We start from the raw sequence: 22,888 nt of genomic DNA on the forward strand, positions 1-22,888 counted from the left end.
TTGAATGTCACAGAAATAGCGGCTGCGTCAGGCGGATGGAGCGGGTACACAAACATGTTGACTATGCAGTATGCATTAAGGCAGGAGACATCAAGTTCGTGCTAATTTGCGCACAGCTATTCCTGCGCAAGCCGGTCCTCTCTGTAGTTTTCCCAGCTGTGAGTTATTAATATTTGTCATTAGACACATTATGCTTGAGGACAGTGACTAGAAACCAGCACATTTATATGGGACAAATATTTACAATAGTATGCTCTCGAGTATTTGAAGAAGAAAGCATTCAAACTACATTAACGAATGGTAATTAACCACAAGGGCCCCTGATCCAGGGTGGCAGATAAATTGGTCCCTGAGATGCTTAGGACAGTCTTGAGCTAATCCTTCATTACAAAAAGATAAATGCAAACGACATCATTAGCATAGAAATGATTCGATAAAACGTAGAATTCTTATGGTTAATTTTTGAACGGATGGCTTTACAAGGTTTCTAATTGTATGCAAAGGGGAAAAGAGTGAATAATGAAGAAAGTTAAATTATGTATAATCTAAAATATAAGGATGGTTTCTTACTACACAAGTTCTGCCAGATTTTTAATGAATCCAAACCAACATAAGAATGTGTCTTAAGATTTATGAGATTTAAATATATATATATATATATATATATATATATATATATATATATATATGAATTTAACATCGTTATTGGTGCAACTGAAATTTATGTAGAATTTATGCATAATGGTATTGACACCACCTCTAAGGCACCATAAGACTGTATATATTTTACATATTTATTATCTCCATCTACAAATATGCAACCAGAAAATGCAGTGTTCAAATGTGAACTGAATTACTAAAATATAGGGAAAATGGTCTGGTCTCAGTTATGGTGATGAACATATTGCATACAAGCAAATTAATGCAAACATTTTTGTCCTATATTTTTGTTCATATAAACCTCTTCATTAAGTGTATTCTCATAAAATGTTTGTAGTTGCTTCACAGCTCATTCAGTGACAAAATATAACTTCTAAATAATACACACTACCTACATCAAGTTTATATATTATTTAAAATTGTGCAATATTATTGATAATTGAAGACAAGGATGCATACAAAAACAAATGAGCTAAAATAGCTAAAAACAAAAAAAATAATCACCATAAAATCACACAAGAAAGAGACTTTATTTAATTGTTTAAATATATTCTTGCAAAATGTTGACTATGTTACTTCAGCCTTGATTTTGATTGACGTTTGTTTTGGCAACATAAACAGAGGTGTGAATTTACACTGAAATGCTAATGTTTAAAATATGTGCAAGAAAAATACTATTCCACAATCATTTACATACAAGTAAAACATTAGATCAAATAAAGAAATAGTAATCTCTCCAACATTTGGTACTGTTTCTTTGCGATCTGTAAAATTAAGATAAAATACTTTTCGATTACTGTATCTTTTAACTACCAACCAGTCAGTGTTTTTTAAAGGCCTTTCATGAAAAGAAGAAGTGTATCACTTTTCCAAGAGTTTGGTGTGTGAGGCACAGGACTACACGAGGGTAAGAGCAGAAAACGGGTGGAGTACTGTGTAGACAAGGGGCTTCCGCTGCCATGCAGGGCACACTCCATCATACAGAAGTATTAGTCTCTTGCTCCCTCTCTGTCTTTTTTTTCCTCCGGTCAGGCGTTTTTGCTGACTGCAGCTGTAAGTGCAGCCAGTTCCTCTGTCAGCACTTTGCCCTCCTTCATCTTCACCAGCATGGCGTCCATCAGCAGGCCTGCAGAGGGGATCTAGGGAGAGAGAGAGAGGGGCAAAGAAAAGAAAAGCTGTCAAAAAGAAGAGAGGTTTTTTTTCCTTTGCCTTTTTTGACACCAGACAGCTTCTCGGGGGTGTCTTTGGCTTTGATGACGACACGAACCTGTGATGGAACTCAAAGCTTCACTCTGATTAATTATGACAAGGAACAAATTCAAGGAACAGGTCACGAAGGCTTTTCTTATTTTGTGAAAATCTGAAACACATTTTCTCAAACAGTAAATGGGATTGTATTAAGGTTTGATTTGCTGCCACGCCACTCACGCCCTGCCACCACTCCTAGCTATGCAAGGAATGAGGAAGGGATGCTAAACCCGCAATCTCTGTGTCTGTTCTACGCTACAGCCAAGCATGGAGGCTGTGCTAACCTTTACTCTGACTTTATCTTTCTTCTTCCCCCCAAAACCTTCTCAAGGACTCTGTGGTAATTAGCACTGGGGATCAAAGGCCTGCATCATCCATAAATATTGAATTAAACTTTTCTAAAAGACACACAGTAACATGCATTTTTTATATTCTTCATTGAGCGACTTTGCAGAGAAAAATAAATGGTTTTAAATCCGGCAGAAGCCTGTGTGTCAGGCTGAAAAAGTGAGACGTGTAAACGCAAGTGCAAGAGAGATGCACCGCAAATGAAGAGGAAAGAAAGTCGGAGGGAGAAAAGTGTGCGTCTCATTAGGGAGAGAGGGAGCTGGGTTTTTCCCAGGGGCAGGTAGACTGAAGTAGAAGCCGGTCTCCGTGCTGACTTCATCAAAAGCCCGCTTGAGCAGTGCTAAACTTCAACTTCAGAGAAAATGGTTGCAGGGTTTATGGCACAGGAATGCAATATTATTTAATTACTCTTAAAAATGTGCCATTTTATTGCACATTGCAGAAATGCTACAGCATCTGATGCCACGCTAGCCTGGGAGGCCTTAGTCACATCTTGGCTGTGCTCGCTCAAACAGGCCCGCGGGGACAGCAGACTCCGTCATTATCATGTAACAGCTGCTTTAGCAGGTAATCTCCTCCCCTTGGACAGCCCTGGTGAGCTGTTCACTATTCAACAAAGCTCTCTTTTGGCCTGCGTTTTCATTAACACTCCCAGGAGTTGATTCGGAATCGACTGGCCTGGCCTGAGGAGAAGTGAAAAGAAAAAAAACCTTGCAACAATATGAAGGTGTTTTATAGTCCAATTAAGTGACGCTGGTTTCATAGAATGTGAAAGCGCCTGAGGCGAAGCTACAGGCACAGTCACAAGACTCTCTGAGCTTCATCCCGCAAAGACACACACCCACACCCACGGATACTCTCTCTAAATGGACTGATCAGGCCTCTTTTGTTATCAGTCTTAAGAGAAGCTTTCGTGAGGACAATTTATGCATGAGCCAGGTGGAGATTTGCGTACAATCAGCGAGATGTTTCTGGATATCTACGCAAAGTGACACTGCAGTTTGGGTCAAATATCTGGAAAGCACTGTTGCTTCCTGTGCGAAAGAGATGCTAAAATCTGTTGGCAAACAGTTTTTCTGAAGCCACTTCCATACACCTTGATAAATTCTCCCCCATCTAGACCACCATGAAGTGTGGATGATTAATAAAAAAAAATTAATAAATAAAAAAGTATGGCATTCTATGGTCACGGAAGAATATAAAGCTTTCTGATCTTTGATCGCAAAATTAATTTGAAATCAAAATTATTGAACGTGGGAATAACAAAAAAAATAAATAAAAAATAATAATAATAAAAACAACAACTAAAACACCCAAGACCTACTAAAATCTGCATTTGATTAGAAGATAATGAATGTGTCACATGTGGGAAAACAAGAGATCAGGTAAGAAAATCAAGCGTAGCACCAATCTATTCTTCTGTGCCAGTAATTACCCACCCTGCAATGCCTCTTTTTCCATTCTCCCTTTCAAACCATTTGAGACCAATATGAAAGGGAATTGGGACACTTGGGGCTACAGATACTTGTAATTAAAACTCCTTTTTTTTAATTTTGTTTCTTACATCGTCAGGTCTATACAACCTGAGCTGGTAGATCTGACCTAAATACACTGTAGAATAAATATGGAGCACTCCCCAAGTCTTTGTTCCCTTTCTCTCTCATTAGGAACTGATGGAGGGGAGGGAGCAGAATGAGGATCAAACAATAGCATCAAGCTCAGAGCAGAGTGGTCTGTTGATGACGCTGTCATGTTAGGTTCACTGGTGCTTGACATCACCAGTACTGATGAATGCATATGGAGTGACGGTCATTAGGTGGAAGGAGAATGATGTTCAGTAGTCAACAAGAGGTTCCACAATCTCCAGTTTAAAAGTCTGTAGATATGTATCCTTTGTACTTTATTTTATTGTTGGTTTCAAATAGGTTTGAAAATGAAAATTACTCTAAAAATGTCATGTAGTTTAACTATAACATAAAAAGTATACATGTTATGGTTTAATGATTTTTAAAATGTATTTATTTACAAAAATCATTAATTGTTCATTCATGCATATCTGTTTTTTGGGGGAAAGTCAACCTACAGTATAACCTGCATTAACATGACTTTTTCTTTTCTACTCAATGTGATAGTTTGTAATATTAAATTAAATTCTTTTAATGAGGCTAATTATTTCATTATGATATAACATTTTATTTTTGGCCCCTAGTGTTGTAATTGTTTACTAAATCTAGAACTAAAGCAAAAAACTATTAAAATACATTTCAGTAATATAAATAAAGATGAAAGACAACAATGTAAATATCAGGATGAAAAACAGAAAAAACTATAATGCATTAAAAATTCTATAAATGTATATACATACTAAAATAAAACTGATGCCCCCTACCAATATTAATTCAGCAATTAAAAACATTCTTGACATAGAAGAGGTGTAGCCAAGTCACCACGTTTATGTTTTCTAAATGATAATGCTAAACAAATTAAAGAATAATAATAAAAAAGTTTAAATAATGGGGGCTTGAAAATTTGTGCAAGGGAAATAAGTTGTTAAGTATTGGCTCCAATATAAAAAAGAAGAAGCTGACAAAGATTTCTGTGGGCTGCAGCTCTGCCAATTCCAGTCACTGCTTTAATTGCCGCAGCAATTAAATTAAGTTTACATAGTGCCACATTCCTTCAGCATGAAGCCCATATATATGTCAAAGAATGTGGAAAATCTCAGTGTAAGTGTCCTCGGTGTAAGCCTAACAGAACAGAAATAATACAGCCGGAATTACAGATTTCCAATCCAAATTCTGCTGGTCATGAATCAATACGAGAATGGAGGGGTGGTCCACGACTTCTGAAATGACTCTGTGCTGTCGGGCCGAGATGAATGTGGTTGATAAATGACTAGAGGCAGGGTGGCTCAGGTCATTAGCTTTAACAGTTATTTCCATCTTTTCATAAAGGCTGTGGTGTTATAATTTACCTCTAGTCAATAATTAGGAATCCACAAATAAACGCAAGCAATTAAATGTCTACTGCTACTGGGCGAAGAGGGTCCCTGGGCTAGATGAGGGTTTGCGGGTGGACACTCAGGATAGGATGGGTTGTTCACGGCCTGACACGTTAAGCCGCAGGGAGCACTGTGGACTAAATGCTTATAGGTTGGTGATGTTATTCCCAGGTTGTGACCCTCAAGTGAGGAAGTGTTGTTGTCTCATTAAGAGAGAAGGGAATGAGTTTAGAGGTGCTTGGAGCACGTTGTGTCAAGTAAAGGGGAAATAAAAAGCGAGATATCCAAAGAGAGAGAGATATGTTCATTAATGTTATCTGAGGCTAGCAAAGCGGAAACACTCTGTGGCAAAGGCAACAGATCAGAAGCAACAGCCCGTAAGCTTTTGTGTGATTTCCTTTCCTGCACGACTCAGACAGGCAGATAAAATGACATGAGAGTGAAAGGCACCTCTTCAAAATGCGCTCACCGAGTCCCAACATAATTCTGACATGCATGAGCTTGTTACGTTGACATGTGGCACTGGAGTGATGGCTGTGGTATTGACAGGGCCACAGCAGTAATAGGAAGTCATCACAGTAGTTCCGCCATTAGTGGCTGACAGTGACAGCTCCCGCTATACACAGAGACTGACAGGCGAGAGAAAAGACCTCGCTTAGGTATCTCGCACACACGCACAAAACCCCATATTACCAATCCTGATTTTCCACAAAAAAGGCCATAGTGCTGACACATAACACCCATGAAACTTCGCATACATCAGTGGGTTTGCAGTATCGTGTAAAGATCAAACAACCTAGGCTCATTGAAAAAATATGCCTCTACCTACATTTTTACTCCAAATTACCAAAATGACCTGTACGTATAAAATGAACACAAGAGAGCATTAAAACACCAGCAATTAATATTCATATTCACATAATCTGTGATAACGGGCAGACTATTGATTAATTAATGCTTATTTTTGTGCAGTTTTTTGCACAATACTAAGCTATAGTACACAATACTCAGTCCCTCCAGAAAAATGAAGATTTCTTTTGTGATTGTTTCAGGTAAAAATCCTTGATTTTGCGGCACGTTTTCTTAAAAAATGTTTTTGCAATTTTATGCAATGAAATTGTGTGAACTTGCAAAAAAACTGCGGTTTGATGAAAAAGAGAAAAAAAGGTGATTCCCCAACACCTTTTTCTCACTAGGCTACTACCTTAATGTAAAGAGTAATTTCTTATTACTTCCTATGATAAGCGAGCATACTAAATCACAGAATATTTAAGTTGCAATCTCTTACTGCAACGTAAATTATTTTACATACTACTAATATAATTACAACTGTAAGTTTTTGGTACTGTTCTGTAACAAAGAAGTGCAATCTTACAACTTTAAAGTTGCATCAACTTCTGAATGAAACTACAACAGCGTTAGCCTAGTGAGAAAGAGGTGTTGGGGGAATCACCTTTTTTCCCTATTTCATCAAACCGCAGTTTTTGCAAGTTCTCGCAATATAATTTGGCTCCACTGTCATGTAAACAAATCGGGAAACTGCTTCGCGCTTATTTTTGTTGGCAAATAAGAATGATTTGCGCACTTGAAGATTCACACTGGTTTCACCGCGGAGTTTGCAAATCACGTCACGTAATTACGTCACTTCATAAGGTTCCCATGGCAATAGGGGGAAAATGGCGCTTTACTTGTGTGAAGTAAACGCAACATTTTTCAACTTTCTGCTAATATATATGTGAGTTTTTTGCAATGAAAAATGAAATCATGCTAGCCCCGCATATTTTGCTTTCTGAATTTTTCTGCAATTTTCGACAATTTATGCGGCAAAAGAGCGGCGTATTTGAAAAATGCGACCCCGCATAAATATGTGGCCTTTGGCTGATTATGCATTAAATCAGGCGATCGCATAATCGCGTTTTTCTGGAGGGACTGAATACTAGGACATCAAAATGCTATTTACCATAGGGCGTGACTTGTAAACCAATAAATAAACAAACATACATTTTTACATTTCATTGCACAATGGTAAACTTCCCCATAGCTCACCTGGTCCAGCATTACACTATCAGTAAGGAGCGCTCGGGTAGGACTCCCTTGAAACAGGGCTCAAAGACTTGTAGAAGCAAGCTAATATGGTTGTTTCAGCAACTGTGTTAAAGTCGGTTGCGTTTTGAGGATTAACCTTCTATTGTCACTTAGCAGGGATTTCTTTTCTGAACTGATGTGTACGAGAATAAACATAAACTAAATGCTGCCAGAATCACATTCTTATATTTTAGCTGAACATTTTAGTGCCCCTTTTCTGCACATATTCAATTCAAAAGTGTCATGAAATGTGCAACCCACAAAGTAATATCAATCTGCAGCAATGCCGCCACAGGCGTGTTTTTACAATGAGCTTGGGATGTGATCAAAACATGCAAGTACAACATAAACAAATTGCAACATTGACCCAGTGGTCTGTTTCTTCCCCCCCCCCCCCCCCCCCCCCCGAAAAGAGAACATAAAAAGGCTCACCTGCCAATAAACTCGCTTGATCACTAGTCAGAGGAAGAGTCACCCTCCCTGTGGAGCGCGTTAGGAGACGGAGGTTATAAAAAAACAGGATGAGCATGTTGAAAGAAAGGAAAACTAACTCGCGGGTCACAATGTCGGTGTCAGCGCACCTCCTTGGGGACTTAGCCTGGTTTCAGTCTTGTCATACAGCGAGCAGTTGTGTCGGCTGAGTCGAGAAAACGTCGATAGCAACTTGCCTGTGAAGAGTCTCCTGCGGGCCGCTGCTCTGTTTGTGTGTATGTGTATGTATGTGAGTGTGTCAATAGCAGCCTGCTGGTGGAGAGTCTCTAGTGGAGCTTGGCTCAATCTCTCTGCATCGACAGACCTGCCAGATCAATACTTGGCCCACCACTAACAAGCTGCTTCGGGGTCTCACGGCCCAGCAGAGGAAGCAAGAGATAGGGAGAGAGAAAAAGGCGGCGAGAAAGAGACTGAGCTGCCTGATGGCAGTCTTCAGAGTCCTCTAAAGTGTCCAGCGGCGAGAGGCAGAGATGTGCAGACCGGGTATAGACAGGTCACAGAGGTCAAAGGTCAACACCACTAGCAATGTAGTGACCCGTCAGAGCCTGTGAATCATACTAGATGCACGTTTCAGGCTGACAGCCAAACACACACACGGAGGATAAATAAAAATACTTTAATGATCTCCTAGATATTACTGCTAAGAGATTTAATTTTATTCATAACAAATAATCACTGCGTGTGAAAATAAGCTAAAGTTTGGAATTTGGAGTAACTCATGTGCTAATTCAGTCAATCTTAATATGTATAACATGAACATTTGGCGTGAACAAGATTTTGAATTTGGAAAAAATGGTTTCTTATTGAGGCTTTTCACACCGGGAGCTACGTTTTTTCTGCGTGTTGATTTTATTAATTTTTTTTCACTAGCGATGAAGCACACCGACCAGAAAGATTTGAGCTCTGGTTAATGTCTTTGGAGTTCCTGCAAATACACATATCAGAACATTTGGTGGTGCTCAAGCACTAAAAACTGGACAATGGAGCAGCAGCCTTCACACTCCATTCACGTTAAGCCTAAGCTTGAAAATTTCTCTAAATAAAATGTTTACAGTTCGCTTTACACTATAGCATAAAGTACAATTAGCCAATGGTTTGAATAAAATATTACTCAAACTCCCCATCAATATTCTTTTGTCTGTATTTTTCTATATAATTACACATTGAATTACTCCAACATTCTTTCACCACAATTTTATTTGTTGACTTTGCATGAATTACCTTTTTAATAAATAACATTAAGGAAAGATTAAAATCATTTAAAATAATTAATTATTATTAATACTTATTGTAGTTAATGCTTACAGTTCTGGGTGTGAACTGAGTTTAATAATCTATTTGCATAATACATTATTATATATTTGCATTGTACATAAGAAATTGGACAGAGGTAAATTTCCGCAACATTCTTCTCACTTGCCAATTTGTTTTTAGAATTGTATATATATATATATATATATATATATATATATATATATATATATATATATAAACAAATTATGCAATTATTATTTACTTATTGACATCATTAATGGACCAATGTTTTTGCTGCTGACCTTTAATGATTAAATTATTTACTTTAGCTAAACATTACACGTTACATCTGTTTATTAAAAAAAAAAAAAATGATAGTCCTGAGCTACTCATGCTTCTGTTCTTCAGCTGACAAATGCGTACACATCGCACCATCTGTTGTATCGTGATTTTGCTTTCTGTTCAGCCTGACAAATATAGACCAGTGAATAGACCATTCATCTGCGATTTGTTTCGCTTTTTAATGGTGTGAAAGGGCCTTAAAAGATTAAAGTGTTCATTTTAAAATCTGCAGGATATGTTTGAAAAAGGTGAATTACACTAAAAGCACCACATTAACAAAATTATGAATACTGAAGAAAAAAAAAAAGTATGAATTGCCGATTAAATCAAACCTGCTGCTGAAGGATGTGTTGTACATGTTCAGCCCAATCTGTGTCTGGCCCACGACCCACAAACGCCTCCTCACACTGCAAATCACAAAACATGGCCGGAAATGCTGTTAAAAGCCACGAAGACTAAAGTTAAGCTTCTTTTGTGTGGGTGTGTAAGAGCGCCATGGTGTCACTGGAAGACCCCAAAAGTGGTTTAGCTTATACATGTAGAAATTATATATATATTTATATACACACACATGCACACGCACACACACATATATAAACGAAATAAAAATAAAGCACAATAAACGTACAATTTTGGCAGTTCTAATCAGAATATTCACACGTACTTATGATGCCAAACAAATGTTTGATTGTCAGTAATAATAATGATAATACAACTTGAGTGCTTGTTTGAGATTTATTTTTCCATTTGTAATTCCCATGTTATTCTGTAGATATACAGTAAGTTTTGTTATCCACAATACTTACTTCATCTGTGTCCAGCATGTTCACCAGGTCTGTTTCCGTCATGTTGAGGATAGATGCTGCTTTTACTAGTGAGCATTTAGACATTCTGTTTCCTTCTCTTTCACTCTTTTTCTTCCTTGTCAAACGGGCTTTAATATCCTGCACATCCTGTGCCAATTGATTAGCAAGTGCCTTATCAATAAAAAGAAAAAGAAAAAAAATACATATGCATAAAAGACATTTTCTGTAATAGTACAATATAGGTATAATAGATATAAAGGTATAATGAATGTGGTGTGTTCAAGAACTCAATGATAGGGATGCTTTTATTGGCCGAATGCTCCGTGACTTTTGACGCACTACGATTTTGAAGGCTCCCGTGTTGATTTGGAAAGGAATTGCACAGAGATGCCAAGCTCTTAAAAACACACACATTTGATTTATTCAATTTTTTTTTGTATGGCACATATTATATGAGACATTCTCAGAAGAGTGTAAATAATGAGGAGACGAGAGGCTCTTAAAATGGCAGTGGGGAACGGTGGATCTTATTCTTTGTTGCGTCCGTTGAGGGCAAAACTAAATGGGAGATGTTGCTAAATACTGAGAGACAATTAAATGTTAAAGCTGCCACTGTACATGAGAAAGTCAATAAAGTCAGCTCCCCTTTGTTTCATTTTCAGCTTATTGATCGTAGCAATAATCTCTTGTATCATTTCCCATAAGCCTTGTGAAAACCTGACCTTGGAATGGACAGTCTGTGTGTGTGTGATTCCTTCATGGTCCTGCTTAACTCACAGAAGTATAAGTGAGAGCAATCACACGCGGTTGATCAGAGCACAGTTCTTTGGGGCATGCTCCATTTCCCACATCTCCCCATCACTGTTATTTGTTTCATAAAGCCTTCATCATAAATACTTCAAATGGATCTTCATTATATTTCAGGGGATGCTATTGGATTACATAAAGGCTAGTCTTGCGTCCTCTTGTTCACACACTGCGAATGTGCATCGATGCCATTAAAAACTAAAGCAATTTAACTAGCAAATGTCTGTCAGTTGTGAACTCTAAAAACAATAATCTATGTTCATTTGGGTGTGGGGGGTATTAGGTGTACTTCAAAGTAGAGGTGACTTAACATACTGCAATAATACGTAAATGTGCAGTTTGCTGCCAAGAAGAACAACAACAAAAAGCTATTTTAAGAGACTCATTGACCTTGACATTGAGGGTGCTCATTTCAGCTTTTTTCTCTGATATTTTAACAAAGCATCTCCACTGCATAGTTTATATATGTATATGTAAGAAAGAACTGTACATTGCACAAAATGTGCTTTTACAATTTTCTTTTATTCACTGTCCACCCAGAACAAATAATACAAAAGAAAGAAGAATAACAGAATAAAACTATAATGATAATAATAATAAAATACACCTCAAATATATATATATTTTTTAAATGACGATAGCATAGACAACAGCTGGGAAATTAAAACCCATGCCCATATACATGGGTTTTATATTTCAACTTACAATTTTAGTTTGGAGGGAGAGTTGTACCTTTTTTAAAATAGAAATTAATTGTGTTTGATTCCAAGGCATGGTTTTTAGTTAATATTTTATTTTCTCAAATTTCAAAAACAGCATTACAATTCGCAATGGAACTGTTGGGGGTTTGCTTTAATTTCTAGTCAAGCTGTATTCTTCTCTGCCAAAACACTTACAAAAGCATTTAGGTTTTTTTGGACATGACCATCTTCACCTTCATTTTCTTACTAAATGCAAAAATTTTCTATATTCTCTAATAAGAATTTCATCCTTTAAGTTATTATTATTTTTTATGACATCTGGACAGTTAAAATATTCAAATCAATTTTGATTCAGAAATTAATAAAATGTTTATTATGGAAGAGGTCTATTCAACAGATTAAAAAAAGAAAAGAACGTCATGTCATTAAGTTATACAATTAATAATTAAATATAAAATGTATTAAACGTATTTTCTACTGAACTCCTGTGAGCAGGGGTAAACACACTATACATCTGTCTTAAGGTTGAAATATGTTCTACAAATGTCATGTCAATTAATATTATGCAGCAATACGCTGAGAGTTCTTTACATAATCATTGTTAGAGGTCCACAACGTGAGAAAAGTTCTGTGAAATTTAGATAAATTGGTCAATGTGAACTTTCACTTCGCTTTTGCTTTACATTTACATGCACTACATAAACATTATTAAACCTGCAACATTCAAAATTCAACAGAGGGATGCCCAGCTCATCAACAAACTGTCAAAAGTGCATATGACTTTATTTTAAGCTTAATAGATATTCACTGTCACTAGTCAAAGGGTAGATTCAATTGACCTAAGCCCAGCGCGCAGAAAAATCCAGAAAGAGATTAAGTGAATTTATCACATACTCTGCACAGCTCCCCTGGCCGCTTCTTGAGAGCCAGCTGAGCTGCAGGATAGTGTGATGGGGGCCAAGAGGAGAAGGGTTCTTACCCACAATCACCGTATAGCCACTGTGCCAATTTAGCAGAGGAGAAGGATTAGAGAAGCAGAGGAGAAAAATTCCTCTTTAAATGACTTACCTGCATTAAACACGCTGGATTGTATTAGAAGATAAACTGCTAAGGAAATAACTGAAAAAATAAATTAGACTTTATCTTAAATCTTTTGTGACATTTGGCATTTTTCACTCTCAACACCACTTGAATGGGGAAAGTAAATGTTTACCATCAGCACAAGTAAACGCTGGATAGGGCTGTTCTAATGAGATGTCTTAATGACTTCATGTTAAACTAATCTAGCACGCTGTCTTAAAGATGACTTTATTACTGCAACAAGCATTTAATGCAATTTGAAATATTCCTCCAGTTTAAATGCATGAAATCATTCCTATTGCACCTGCACTATAATACACTACATGCTATCAATTACTCGTGGCCACAGATATTTGCATAATTCAAACAAAGCTCTTCGGTGGATCCCCAAAAGGCATTATAATCATCCCAAAAGATCCGCCTTGAAGCTTCCTGACAGAATGGCATGTTCAAAGCTCATCAATCCATGACAGGGGGATGTAGGCCAGAGAGCTGGGCCGTCTACGGGGACCATCATTAACACACTAGCAGGAATCAGCTACAGGTTAACTATGTTGACTATACGAAACCACAGGCTACAAAAACATGCTGGATTTTGATGACGGATCTTTGCAAAAGAATTTTAGAATCAAATCCATTTTTTTTTCACTCTAGGGCCTGCGTATCGATCATACCTTGCATCTAACACCCCGTTTACACATTCTGTTTCAAGTGATCTGATCACAAGCAGAGTGTGGTAAATAAATGTGTTGTGATCTAATCGCTGAAACCACATTCATAGATAAAAAAAAAATGCAAATGACCTTGTTGCATTTGCAATGTAAACACTAGTCTGTCCTGACAGGGCATCAGCAGCCACCTACACACACGTCAATCAACCGCCATTTAAATTTTTTTACTGGTTACGTATTTGTAAGCTTTTTTTTTTTTAAATAACTGATAATGTAAATATAAATATGCAAAGTATGTAATTCTTCAGATTGCCTGATATCAACTTTTTTCAACACACAACTTCTTGAAAAAACAAACAAACATTTTCATATTCTTTTTAAATCAATTCATTTTTTTTCCTTCATCATACTCTAACATATATGATCTATTTAGAAACAAATACTGCCTTTTGATTCAATCACATGTGATCGTAGGAAAGATATTTTAGACGCTTTAATTCCAGGTGTAAACAGTAATATGTTTCTGCTCACTGGATTGATCAAGACTTAAATAAACACCAAGTGTAAATGGCCTAAAACGAAAACAAAGACAAACTCAATGTTCAGATACCTCAATAAAGGTGTGGAACTGGTGCAGCTGGGACTCGGCGAGAGTGAGCTTTCTCTGCAGTGTTTCCAGTGCCTGAGAGCTCTGCTCGGCCAAACCATGCATCTGTTTAGACGCAGTCTGCTCCAGCTCAGCCATGGCCTGATCGCGCTCGCTTATGCGCACCTGGAGGACGGCCACTCTCTGCTCCTGGGGATGTGTAAACAGAAATCAGAAATCCCACTAAAATAAACACTTAAAATAACTTCTAACAATTTCATGAATTAGGACATTACATTACAAAATAGATAACAGATGTATATAATAGATATCTAGTAAAATAACAATGAACCCACAGATCAATAGCAGAAGATTAAATGAAAAGTATGGCATTGGGGCCAAACATCAAATGAGACTAATGGTAATTAGGTGATTCATAAAAAAAAGAAAGAAAGACAGAAACGTGCAATACAGTGCAGGATAAGCAACAGTAAAAAATATAAACATTAAAACAGAAAAAATATAACATTAAAAATTACTGAGTGATGAATACAACCTTTTTCTGAAGCTCTTCTTTGAGTTTTTGGCTGGTTGTCTCATGCTGTTTTTTTTCTGCAGTGGCAACTGTCAATCTTCTCTTTAGAGAGTCGACAAGGGCTTTCCGGTTAGTTGACTCATCAGTGAGAGATTTCATCTAAAAAAGAAAAGCAATTGTTATTAAATAAGAGTGGGGTCGCTGAGACCAAAAATTCAATTACTTCAATATTTTTAAACAGACAGAGAAATGTGGAAGCCTAGGAAGTTCAGACTCTGAACTCTGGATGAGTGACACAATCAATAACGGTAGAGAGAATAATTAATTCCAGGTTCCTCCAAGGCTGTTGCCATGGTTAGTACAGTATCTGTTGTTTGAGCAGGACCTACTTTCTTCTCCAAGTCTTCAGTCACTGCTCTATGGCTCCTTTCGGAGTCCTGGCAAATCTTTAGTCTGCACCTAAGATCCTCCACCAGCTGCCTTTTCATCGTCACATCCCTCTCTAAAACACCAACCCTGTATGCAAGCATATGCACATAAACATCATTTTTTTATTTCAAGAACATACAATTTTTTGTTTTATTTAATTTTTTTTTATGTGGATACGCTCGCTTTAAAAATTAACAAATGGAAATTAATAATTAAACACAGAGAAAAAATAAATAAAATGCCAGCAGTATTGTAACCAGATTCCTACTAAATAGTTTAAACATCTACACATTTCTGACATATAAAAGTGTTGGAATATGTTAACATCTGAGGGCTTTTTTATGGACTGCCTCCTTGACCAGAGCTCCTGTAATGATGAGTAAAGGTCTTTTAAATAAATATCCTCAAATTCCAGAGAGAGAGAGTGCCTGAAGCAAATGCACTGAATAAATGTGAGAGCTTCTTATTGGAGTGACATTAAATTAAATAAGACTGGGTGGCCTGGGGAAATGGAGTCAGGTTACCCAACAGCCATTAATGAGAAAACCCATACTGACCCCGCTATAGAGTGGACGAAGCGTTTCTCCTGTTGACTTACAGCCACACTTCACTCATCCTCCCCCACTTCACTCCATCTTTCCCAAAGCTCAAGAGAGCAAATGGCAATTAGATCTATAACATTTATTTTAGGGGTAAGCTCGCCCAAAAAGAATAGCAGGATGGTGATACTGATGACTGGCGTCAGCCTCAAAACAGCTACTCTATGGATGCCTGGCTCACTAAATTGTTTGAACGCTTTTCTTCGCACTCTCTACTTTGTCTCTTTGGTGTTGAGGTGCTAGATTGCTAATTCAGAATGCATTTTGGATGCTAAAACAGTTGTAAGTGCTTTCATAGATCATGGATGCACAGTTTGGAGTAGAAAACAAAGGAGATGAATACATTTATGATATGGAAAGACAACAGGCGGCACATGAAAGGCAGGCCTTTATGAATAAGGCAGAGACCTCTGCGCCGGATATTGACTCAGGACATGGCAGCATGCTTTGAAATTCACTTTTTTTGAAGGCAGTGTGCAGCAGATGTATTTTTTACAGCGTCTAGACATGTATTTCATTTAAACAAGCTGCGTGGCGTAAGGCTGTGATTTCACGTTGTCACAGACTGGAAGTGAAACCCCAGAGTTTTACGTGTCTGGCTGCGGACTCACCATGCGACACTCACACACTTCTAAGAGATTACATCTTGAAAAAAAAAAAACTATCCTCAATCCATATCTTTGTTTTCCTGTAGGGATGTGAACGTACTTGAGAGGAGAAATTGAAAAAAAAAAAAAAAAAAAAAGGTATTTGCCTTAATGGACGATTGTTTGGCACTTGTTTCAAGCAAAACCACACTAAATGTATTTTTTTATCATTTTTTATCCCATTGAGACGGCTTGAAAAGAGTGATGCGGAAAGAAAGAAAGGAAGGAAGTAAAAAAGACAGAGAGAAGGCAACCAGTTAACACAACATACTGTCAGACTCGGTGCCCAGGGCAAGACATCTTATGACGATAGTGTATAACTACATGGGAAGGAAATTACAGCCCGTCACCATCTCTTTCTGTGTTCTAGTATGTATCTCTATACGCAGCCAGTTTCATGGTTATAAAAATCTACGAATGGTGTTGAAGTCTGCCACATGGTGGAATCAGACACTGCAAATATGACCCAGAGCACGAGAAAGAGAAATAGAGGGTGAAGAAGTGAGAATACCTCAAGACTAAGAAAGAAAGAGAGGGGATAGAAAGCATTTACCTCTCGTGCAGTTCCTTCAGTGTCTGATCTCTTTCATCTAACTGAGCCCTCAGGCTCTTGTTAGCAGCAGTGTGTTTGCTCATCTCACTGCTGGCATTCTGTGGAGAGAAAGAGTCGCACATTTATCCTATCATCTGATATCCCATCATGCAGGACTCATTTATGAATACTGAGCTATCGGGATGCTTAATGTGGATGCTGTTTCACATCTGTTTCACAGAAATATACACATCTACATATGTCCTGTGTATAGGCATACGGTCAATGATGTGACTTTAATTTTTTATTCAGATCTTTGAGGTAAAAAAAAAACAACAAAAAAAAAACATATATATATATATATATATATATATATATATATATATATATATATATATATATATATATATATATATTATTATTTCTTAAAAAGGAATATTTTAATGAAATGGTAAGTCTTTGAAGAAAAAAAGTTCAAAGCCAAATCAAAGTCAGCAAAATACAGGAAATCTATATGTTATCATGACAAGAGAACCATAAAGGAAATAATAAAACTCACAGAGAGGCCCCCTTGTACAACCTGCTGACATTTTTATGAAAAAGGAAGGGTGGTCAAATGGAGTAACATGAAAATTCGTAATTTATAATTATAATTTATAATTAGCAAACAAACAAACAAAAACAAAAAGCAAAAAGAAAAAAAAGTAATTGAAATTTTTTTTATTAAATGATTATGATATATATATCATAAATCAAATCAAGAAAAAAAAAAAAATTACTTAATGGTTAATCTCCATCTGTCATTTGTTTAGAACCATTGATCTAAATTTTGTAGAAATTGGTTTAAACAATTTTTTTTTAAAAATAGGAAAATAACATAAATACAATGACAAATGCGTTCTGAAGTAGACTTTTTTTCATTTCTCCTTTTCTTCATTTCAGACATCTTTATTTGTCACTAAATCTTATATTAAGTATTGTAGCACTGTATATTTATCATATATAGCATTATTTATTATACTGTCTCTTGAACATGACACTACCATTGAGACCAACACAAAAATATAAAGAGCAGTGCCAGACCCCATATATCAATTTGCTGATATTATAGACCAAAAACTTGTTTATAGGGAGAAAAAGAAAAGAAGAAAAGAGAGAGAGAAAAAAAATCTGTTCAAATGGAGAAAGTCAAATCTTACATTTCAATGCATGTTTGAACTTTGTTTCAAGTTTCAGCTTTTTTGTTTGTATGTTCTGGACATCAAACCATGCATGTCTTTATTTTTCAATAAACAGAGTGTATAAATAATAAAATCCATCTATCTTCCTTTACACAGAAATGCACAGATTAAACAATGAAAGTCTTTCTATTTTCAAATAGAATTATTTCGTTTTAAAGTAGTAATTTAAAGCTTTCTAAATATAAATATGTATAATTTCTGTGAGGCAATTCGCTGAGTTTAGGTTCATCATTGTGAAGGGCTCCTGTTCAAGCCTGAGATGGCAGAAAGCACTTTTTACTTTATTTTATAAAAACACAACATATTGTTGATATTGTGAGTGCACACAAATAAAACTAGACCCTTTATAGTTTAGAATAATGTAGTACTCTTACCTTTATGAGCAAAAATTATTGCTTATTTTAAGTTGTTTTCACTGCTAGAAAAAAACTAACAAAAAAAAAACCTCTGTGCGTACCCTCGGAATTTTTTTTTTTTTAAAATAAATGTATATATTATGTATTTTAATGTTGAATATATGTTATAGAAATATATGAAATGTAGGACATTTATATATATATATATATATATAAGTGTTCCCCCACAAGCATATACATGAAACGCCGCCTATGCCCACTTTATAGAAACAGACACTGGTTTTATGAGTTCACCTTGCAGATAATAAAGTGAGAAAAATAGTATGAGTATTTTGCGTGCTGCCCAGGGAGAGGACTCCGAGCTTGGCATCGGCCCGAACGCTGAGCGCTCCCTCGGAATGGGCCAACAGTGAGGAGTCAGGGCAGCGAAGGTATGCTGAAAGACTCGAGAGAATGAAGGTAAGGCTGCCATGGTTATTTATAGTGGTTGGATAGATTATGTGATTACTGATGGTGAATTGGCCACGTTGATTATCTGCGCATGGTTCTCTGTCGAGGAGGTTAGATATATGGTGTGGTTACTGATAGTGAATTGGCCACGTTTAAAATCTGTGCATGCTCTTCCCGAAATTAGTTAATAAAACATCATGTTGTAGGCTACTCTCACATGAAACAGTCCTCATCCTCCATAAAATGTGTCAAAATGCAATTAGATACTGCTTTAGCAAATACCTGTAATACTCCACTTTACAAAGCTAAAGCAGAAAGTGGTGGGATAAGGTAAAAGAGTATAAATGTTATTTTGTTTTAATATATTTAATTAATAATATGGTTCATATTTTTATATAAAATTTCAACAATGGGTTAAATTTCTCACCATACTATAGTCTAAAAATGGTTGAGAAACTATTGCAAAGGATATATAAACAAATAATAAAATTATTTAACATTCTTAAATATTTTAAGATGGTTGAATTATTGAAAAATAGTATCCACCTGAGGACACGCACTCCGCTGCAAGGTGTGCATTATTTATCAATAATTCAATGGCCCACCATTAGTTATTCCTTATTGATATTATATTATATATATTATTATATTTATTATTTTATATTATATTATATATACCTTGTTTTCAATTTTTGCTTTCTAATAAAACTGACATTATATGCTAATATTGTTGGCCTGTGATATATTGCTTGCTTTGTTCCTCATAAATTGCGTTGGATAAAAGTGACTGCTAAATAAGTAAATGCAAATGTAAATAATAAATACAAAAGAGTTATACATACGCAAAAGATCCATTTTGTTTAGGCCTTTACAAAGAAAATACTTCCAAAAACAGTGATTTCTTAAGTCTGTGTCATATACAATATCTATTTATATTTGTCCTCAATTACTGATTCTAAAATTCCCACAGGTTCCTTTTTAATCTATCATTCAAATACATAAGCTGAACCTACTGAAATGAACATAATTGTAAGACCTTCAGTCGGTGAGTGAGCTGTTTGACTTGGGCCTGCAGGCGCTCCGGGTCTACGGCAGGGGGGTTCACTGACGTTTGCTGCCGTATTCGTCTCCACTGCTCTAACTCCATCTGCAGAGACACCTTCTGCTGCTCCAGACCAGCCAGCTCGCATGCCTGCTTCTGCTCACCAACACACAAACAATGAACAAACAAATCCACATGTAGAAGATCTCTTACAACAGCTTTGAAACAAAGGACCAGATAAGTATAAATTAAGCCAGCTGCATGAAAAATAGGCAAAAGTCTGATTAAACATTTTCTGCTGAATTTTATGATTAAGGAGAATTTTTTTTTTGGCTCTGGACTATGTAGCAGTTTGTGATTAAAGCCATGAATCTGATTAAAGCTTTATGCTAATAAGGAGGCAGATCATTCCTCCGTTTTTCTGTTGATTATCAGTGTTAATAGAGCCACTGTCGGCTCATCACAGTGCTTTTTGGGAGTTTATCAGCCCTGCATAAAGCTGAAAGCTGAGCACTAGGACTAATTGCTCACTCACTCATAACATACAGTTACTGCACAGAACTAAGTGAATAACATTAAGCCCTGTTTGGGGAATAAAACCACAGAGTTTATAACAATATTCAGATGCGATACTTCACCCTCTGTCCAAACATAATGATTTCTCACTGCACCCAGCATACAATATGGGGCAAATTGGAGGAAAACATCCACTCACATACACATTTTCTCAAACATGCAACTGCTGTTATCTGGTTTCTGACCTTTTAATATAGCATTCTCTTTCTCTCTCTCTCTCGCTCTCTCTCTCTCTCTCTCTCTATATATATATATATATATTTTTGCTAATGTAAGACACACTGAGAGCCATTGGTGGTGTTTCCAGTAATCTGAGGGTTTAATAAATGACCCAGCACTGGAGGATCATGTGGCTTTCTTTCTACATACTAGAGCTGCACGATTCTGGATAAATTGAGAATCACCATTTTTTTTTTTGTCTCAAACAGAGATATTGATTCTCCCAAGATTCTGAACTAAACAAAATAATGTGTGACAAAATATTATTACTGCAGTCTATTTAAAAGTGTTTAATTAATTTGAATGAATTATTAAACATTTTAATGTACACTACCGGTACAAAAGTTTTTGACCAGTAAGATTCATGTTTTTTAAACAGTTCTCTTCTGCTCACCAAGCCTACAATTAATTGATCCAACATACAGCAAAGGTAGTTATATTGAAAATTATTTTTACAATTTAAAATAACTGCTTTCTATTGGAATATATTTTAATCATTACTTCAGTCTTCAGAGACATACGATCATTCAGAAAACATTCTAATATGCTGATTTGCTGTTCAAGAAACATTTATTATTGTTATCATCATAATTTAAAACAGTATTTTTTTTTCAGGACTCTCTGAAGAATAGAAAGCTCAGCATGTATCTGAAATAAGAATTTGTTACATTATACATGAAACCACTCAAAAGCTCGGAGTCGGGGAGGGGGTTTGCGGTGTAGGCTGTGTTTTATAAATTAATACTTTTATTTAGGAAGGACCCTTTAAATTGATCAAAAGTGACGATACAGAAATTTATTACAAAATATTTCTATTTCACATGAATGTGTTCTTCTATCAAAGAAACCTGAAAAAACAGTTTTATAATAATAATAATTAATGTTTTTTGAACAGCAAATCAGAATACTAGATTTTTTCTGAAGGCTATTACATAAATTACATAAAATTTACCCTAGTGATTTGGTGATGATACAAATGACTGTAAGACAGAAATAATACTATGTAGCTGAAAAGACGATGCTGAAGAAGTTTCTTAACCAAACATAGTAACTGCTCTCTCTGTGTCAGCGGCAGTGCGAAATTATCTGGTAAGACTTTGTCTAAGGTTTAACAGACTCAGGGAAACATTGTCATTTAGAAATTAGATCACGTGGGTGTCTGAATCGAGATCGCAATCTTTTAACAATAAATCGTGCAGCTCTACTACATAACACAGTACTGACACATCCTCTGGTTCCCTATAAGCTGTCCTATGAAGCACAAGTTTTCAAATTGTTTGTAAAAGTAAAAGACAAATACAAATTCAATTAAAAAGGATTATTTCCGAATAATTAAACTAGGGCTGTCACAACAACAAAAAATTATATTATAACATTTTTATAATTTTTTATAATTTGTATAATATGGAAATTAAGTGATACACATAATGAATTAATACCAATAATTGTAATATAACATTTGCTAAATGTGTTTAACAGTTGTGCTCCACATTTAATTAATTTTTATAGGAAGTTAACATGTAACAGTCCTAAAAAAGAATTTAGTGAAATGCATTCTTGTTTCTTTCTCTCAAAATTTACTTGGACCCCAAGAATCCTTTGTTAGAATTTTTTTGTGTGTGAGAATGCTCGAGTAGATGGCTTCTACAGATCAGTGATTTACGAACTGCCATGACCAGTCAGTCACCTGGAGCAGTAAATTAAACTGTCAAGCTTGTTAGAATCCAGTCACACTCGTCTCTCTCACCCAACTCGGACGAGATGTGGGGAGGTGGGTTTGGCTTAGCGTTAACAGCCTCTGAAAGCCTCGCTGTCAGAATAGAAGTCTAATCCTGAGGTAATCCTGACCCTTCCTAAAAGAGGAACATGGACTACACCTGCAAATTACGCATATTACAGGCCCGGCCTGTCAAACAGGCTGTCAAGTCCCTCCACCGTGATGATAGGAGAGGTTCTGCCACAGTATGATTAATCCCACCACCATGATTAATCTGAACGGCTCAAAGGTGTGACAGCAGTCTCCACAAGAAAGCTGACCTGAGTGGGGGTAGATAGGTGAATGTGTCCAACCTGTCAAAGTACATCAAGTGCAGTTCCTCTGTCATCCGTAACACGAGCTCAGATTCATGACAAATTGAGCACTTTTGTCACCTACATTTATTGTGTCACAGCACCAGCTTG

The 22,888-nt window shown here is 36.3% G+C and overlaps 1 protein-coding gene across 4 annotated transcripts in view; it reads right to left on the reverse strand.

The window, feature by feature from the left end:
* Nucleotides 1-1,171: 1,171 nt before the first annotated feature.
* Nucleotides 1,172-22,888, reverse strand: part of cntln (centlein, centrosomal protein) — a 146,257-nt gene continuing 124,540 nt past the window's right edge. For 3 of the 4 annotated variants that reach the window (XM_052545618.1, XM_052545616.1, XM_052545615.1), the window contains 8 exons: nucleotides 19,907-20,068; nucleotides 16,845-16,942; nucleotides 15,006-15,132; nucleotides 14,638-14,775; nucleotides 14,106-14,291; nucleotides 10,237-10,407; nucleotides 9,763-9,837; nucleotides 1,172-1,799 (listed from right to left, as the gene is read on the reverse strand). In XM_052545618.1, the coding sequence (XP_052401578.1) occupies nucleotides 1,689-1,799; nucleotides 9,763-9,837; nucleotides 10,237-10,407; nucleotides 14,106-14,291; nucleotides 14,638-14,775; nucleotides 15,006-15,132; nucleotides 16,845-16,942; nucleotides 19,907-20,068 (1,068 nt within the window). In that variant the 3' untranslated portion in view covers nucleotides 1,172-1,688. The remainder of the gene's footprint in view (nucleotides 1,800-9,762; nucleotides 9,838-10,236; nucleotides 10,408-14,105; nucleotides 14,292-14,637; nucleotides 14,776-15,005; nucleotides 15,133-16,844; nucleotides 16,943-19,906; nucleotides 20,069-22,888) is intronic. The other variant, XM_052545617.1, reaches the window with a different exon arrangement.

The sequence above is a fragment of the Carassius gibelio genome, chromosome B1 (genome assembly GCF_023724105.1).
Source record: "Carassius gibelio isolate Cgi1373 ecotype wild population from Czech Republic chromosome B1, carGib1.2-hapl.c, whole genome shotgun sequence".
Classification (NCBI taxonomy): domain Eukaryota; kingdom Metazoa; phylum Chordata; class Actinopteri; order Cypriniformes; family Cyprinidae; genus Carassius; species Carassius gibelio.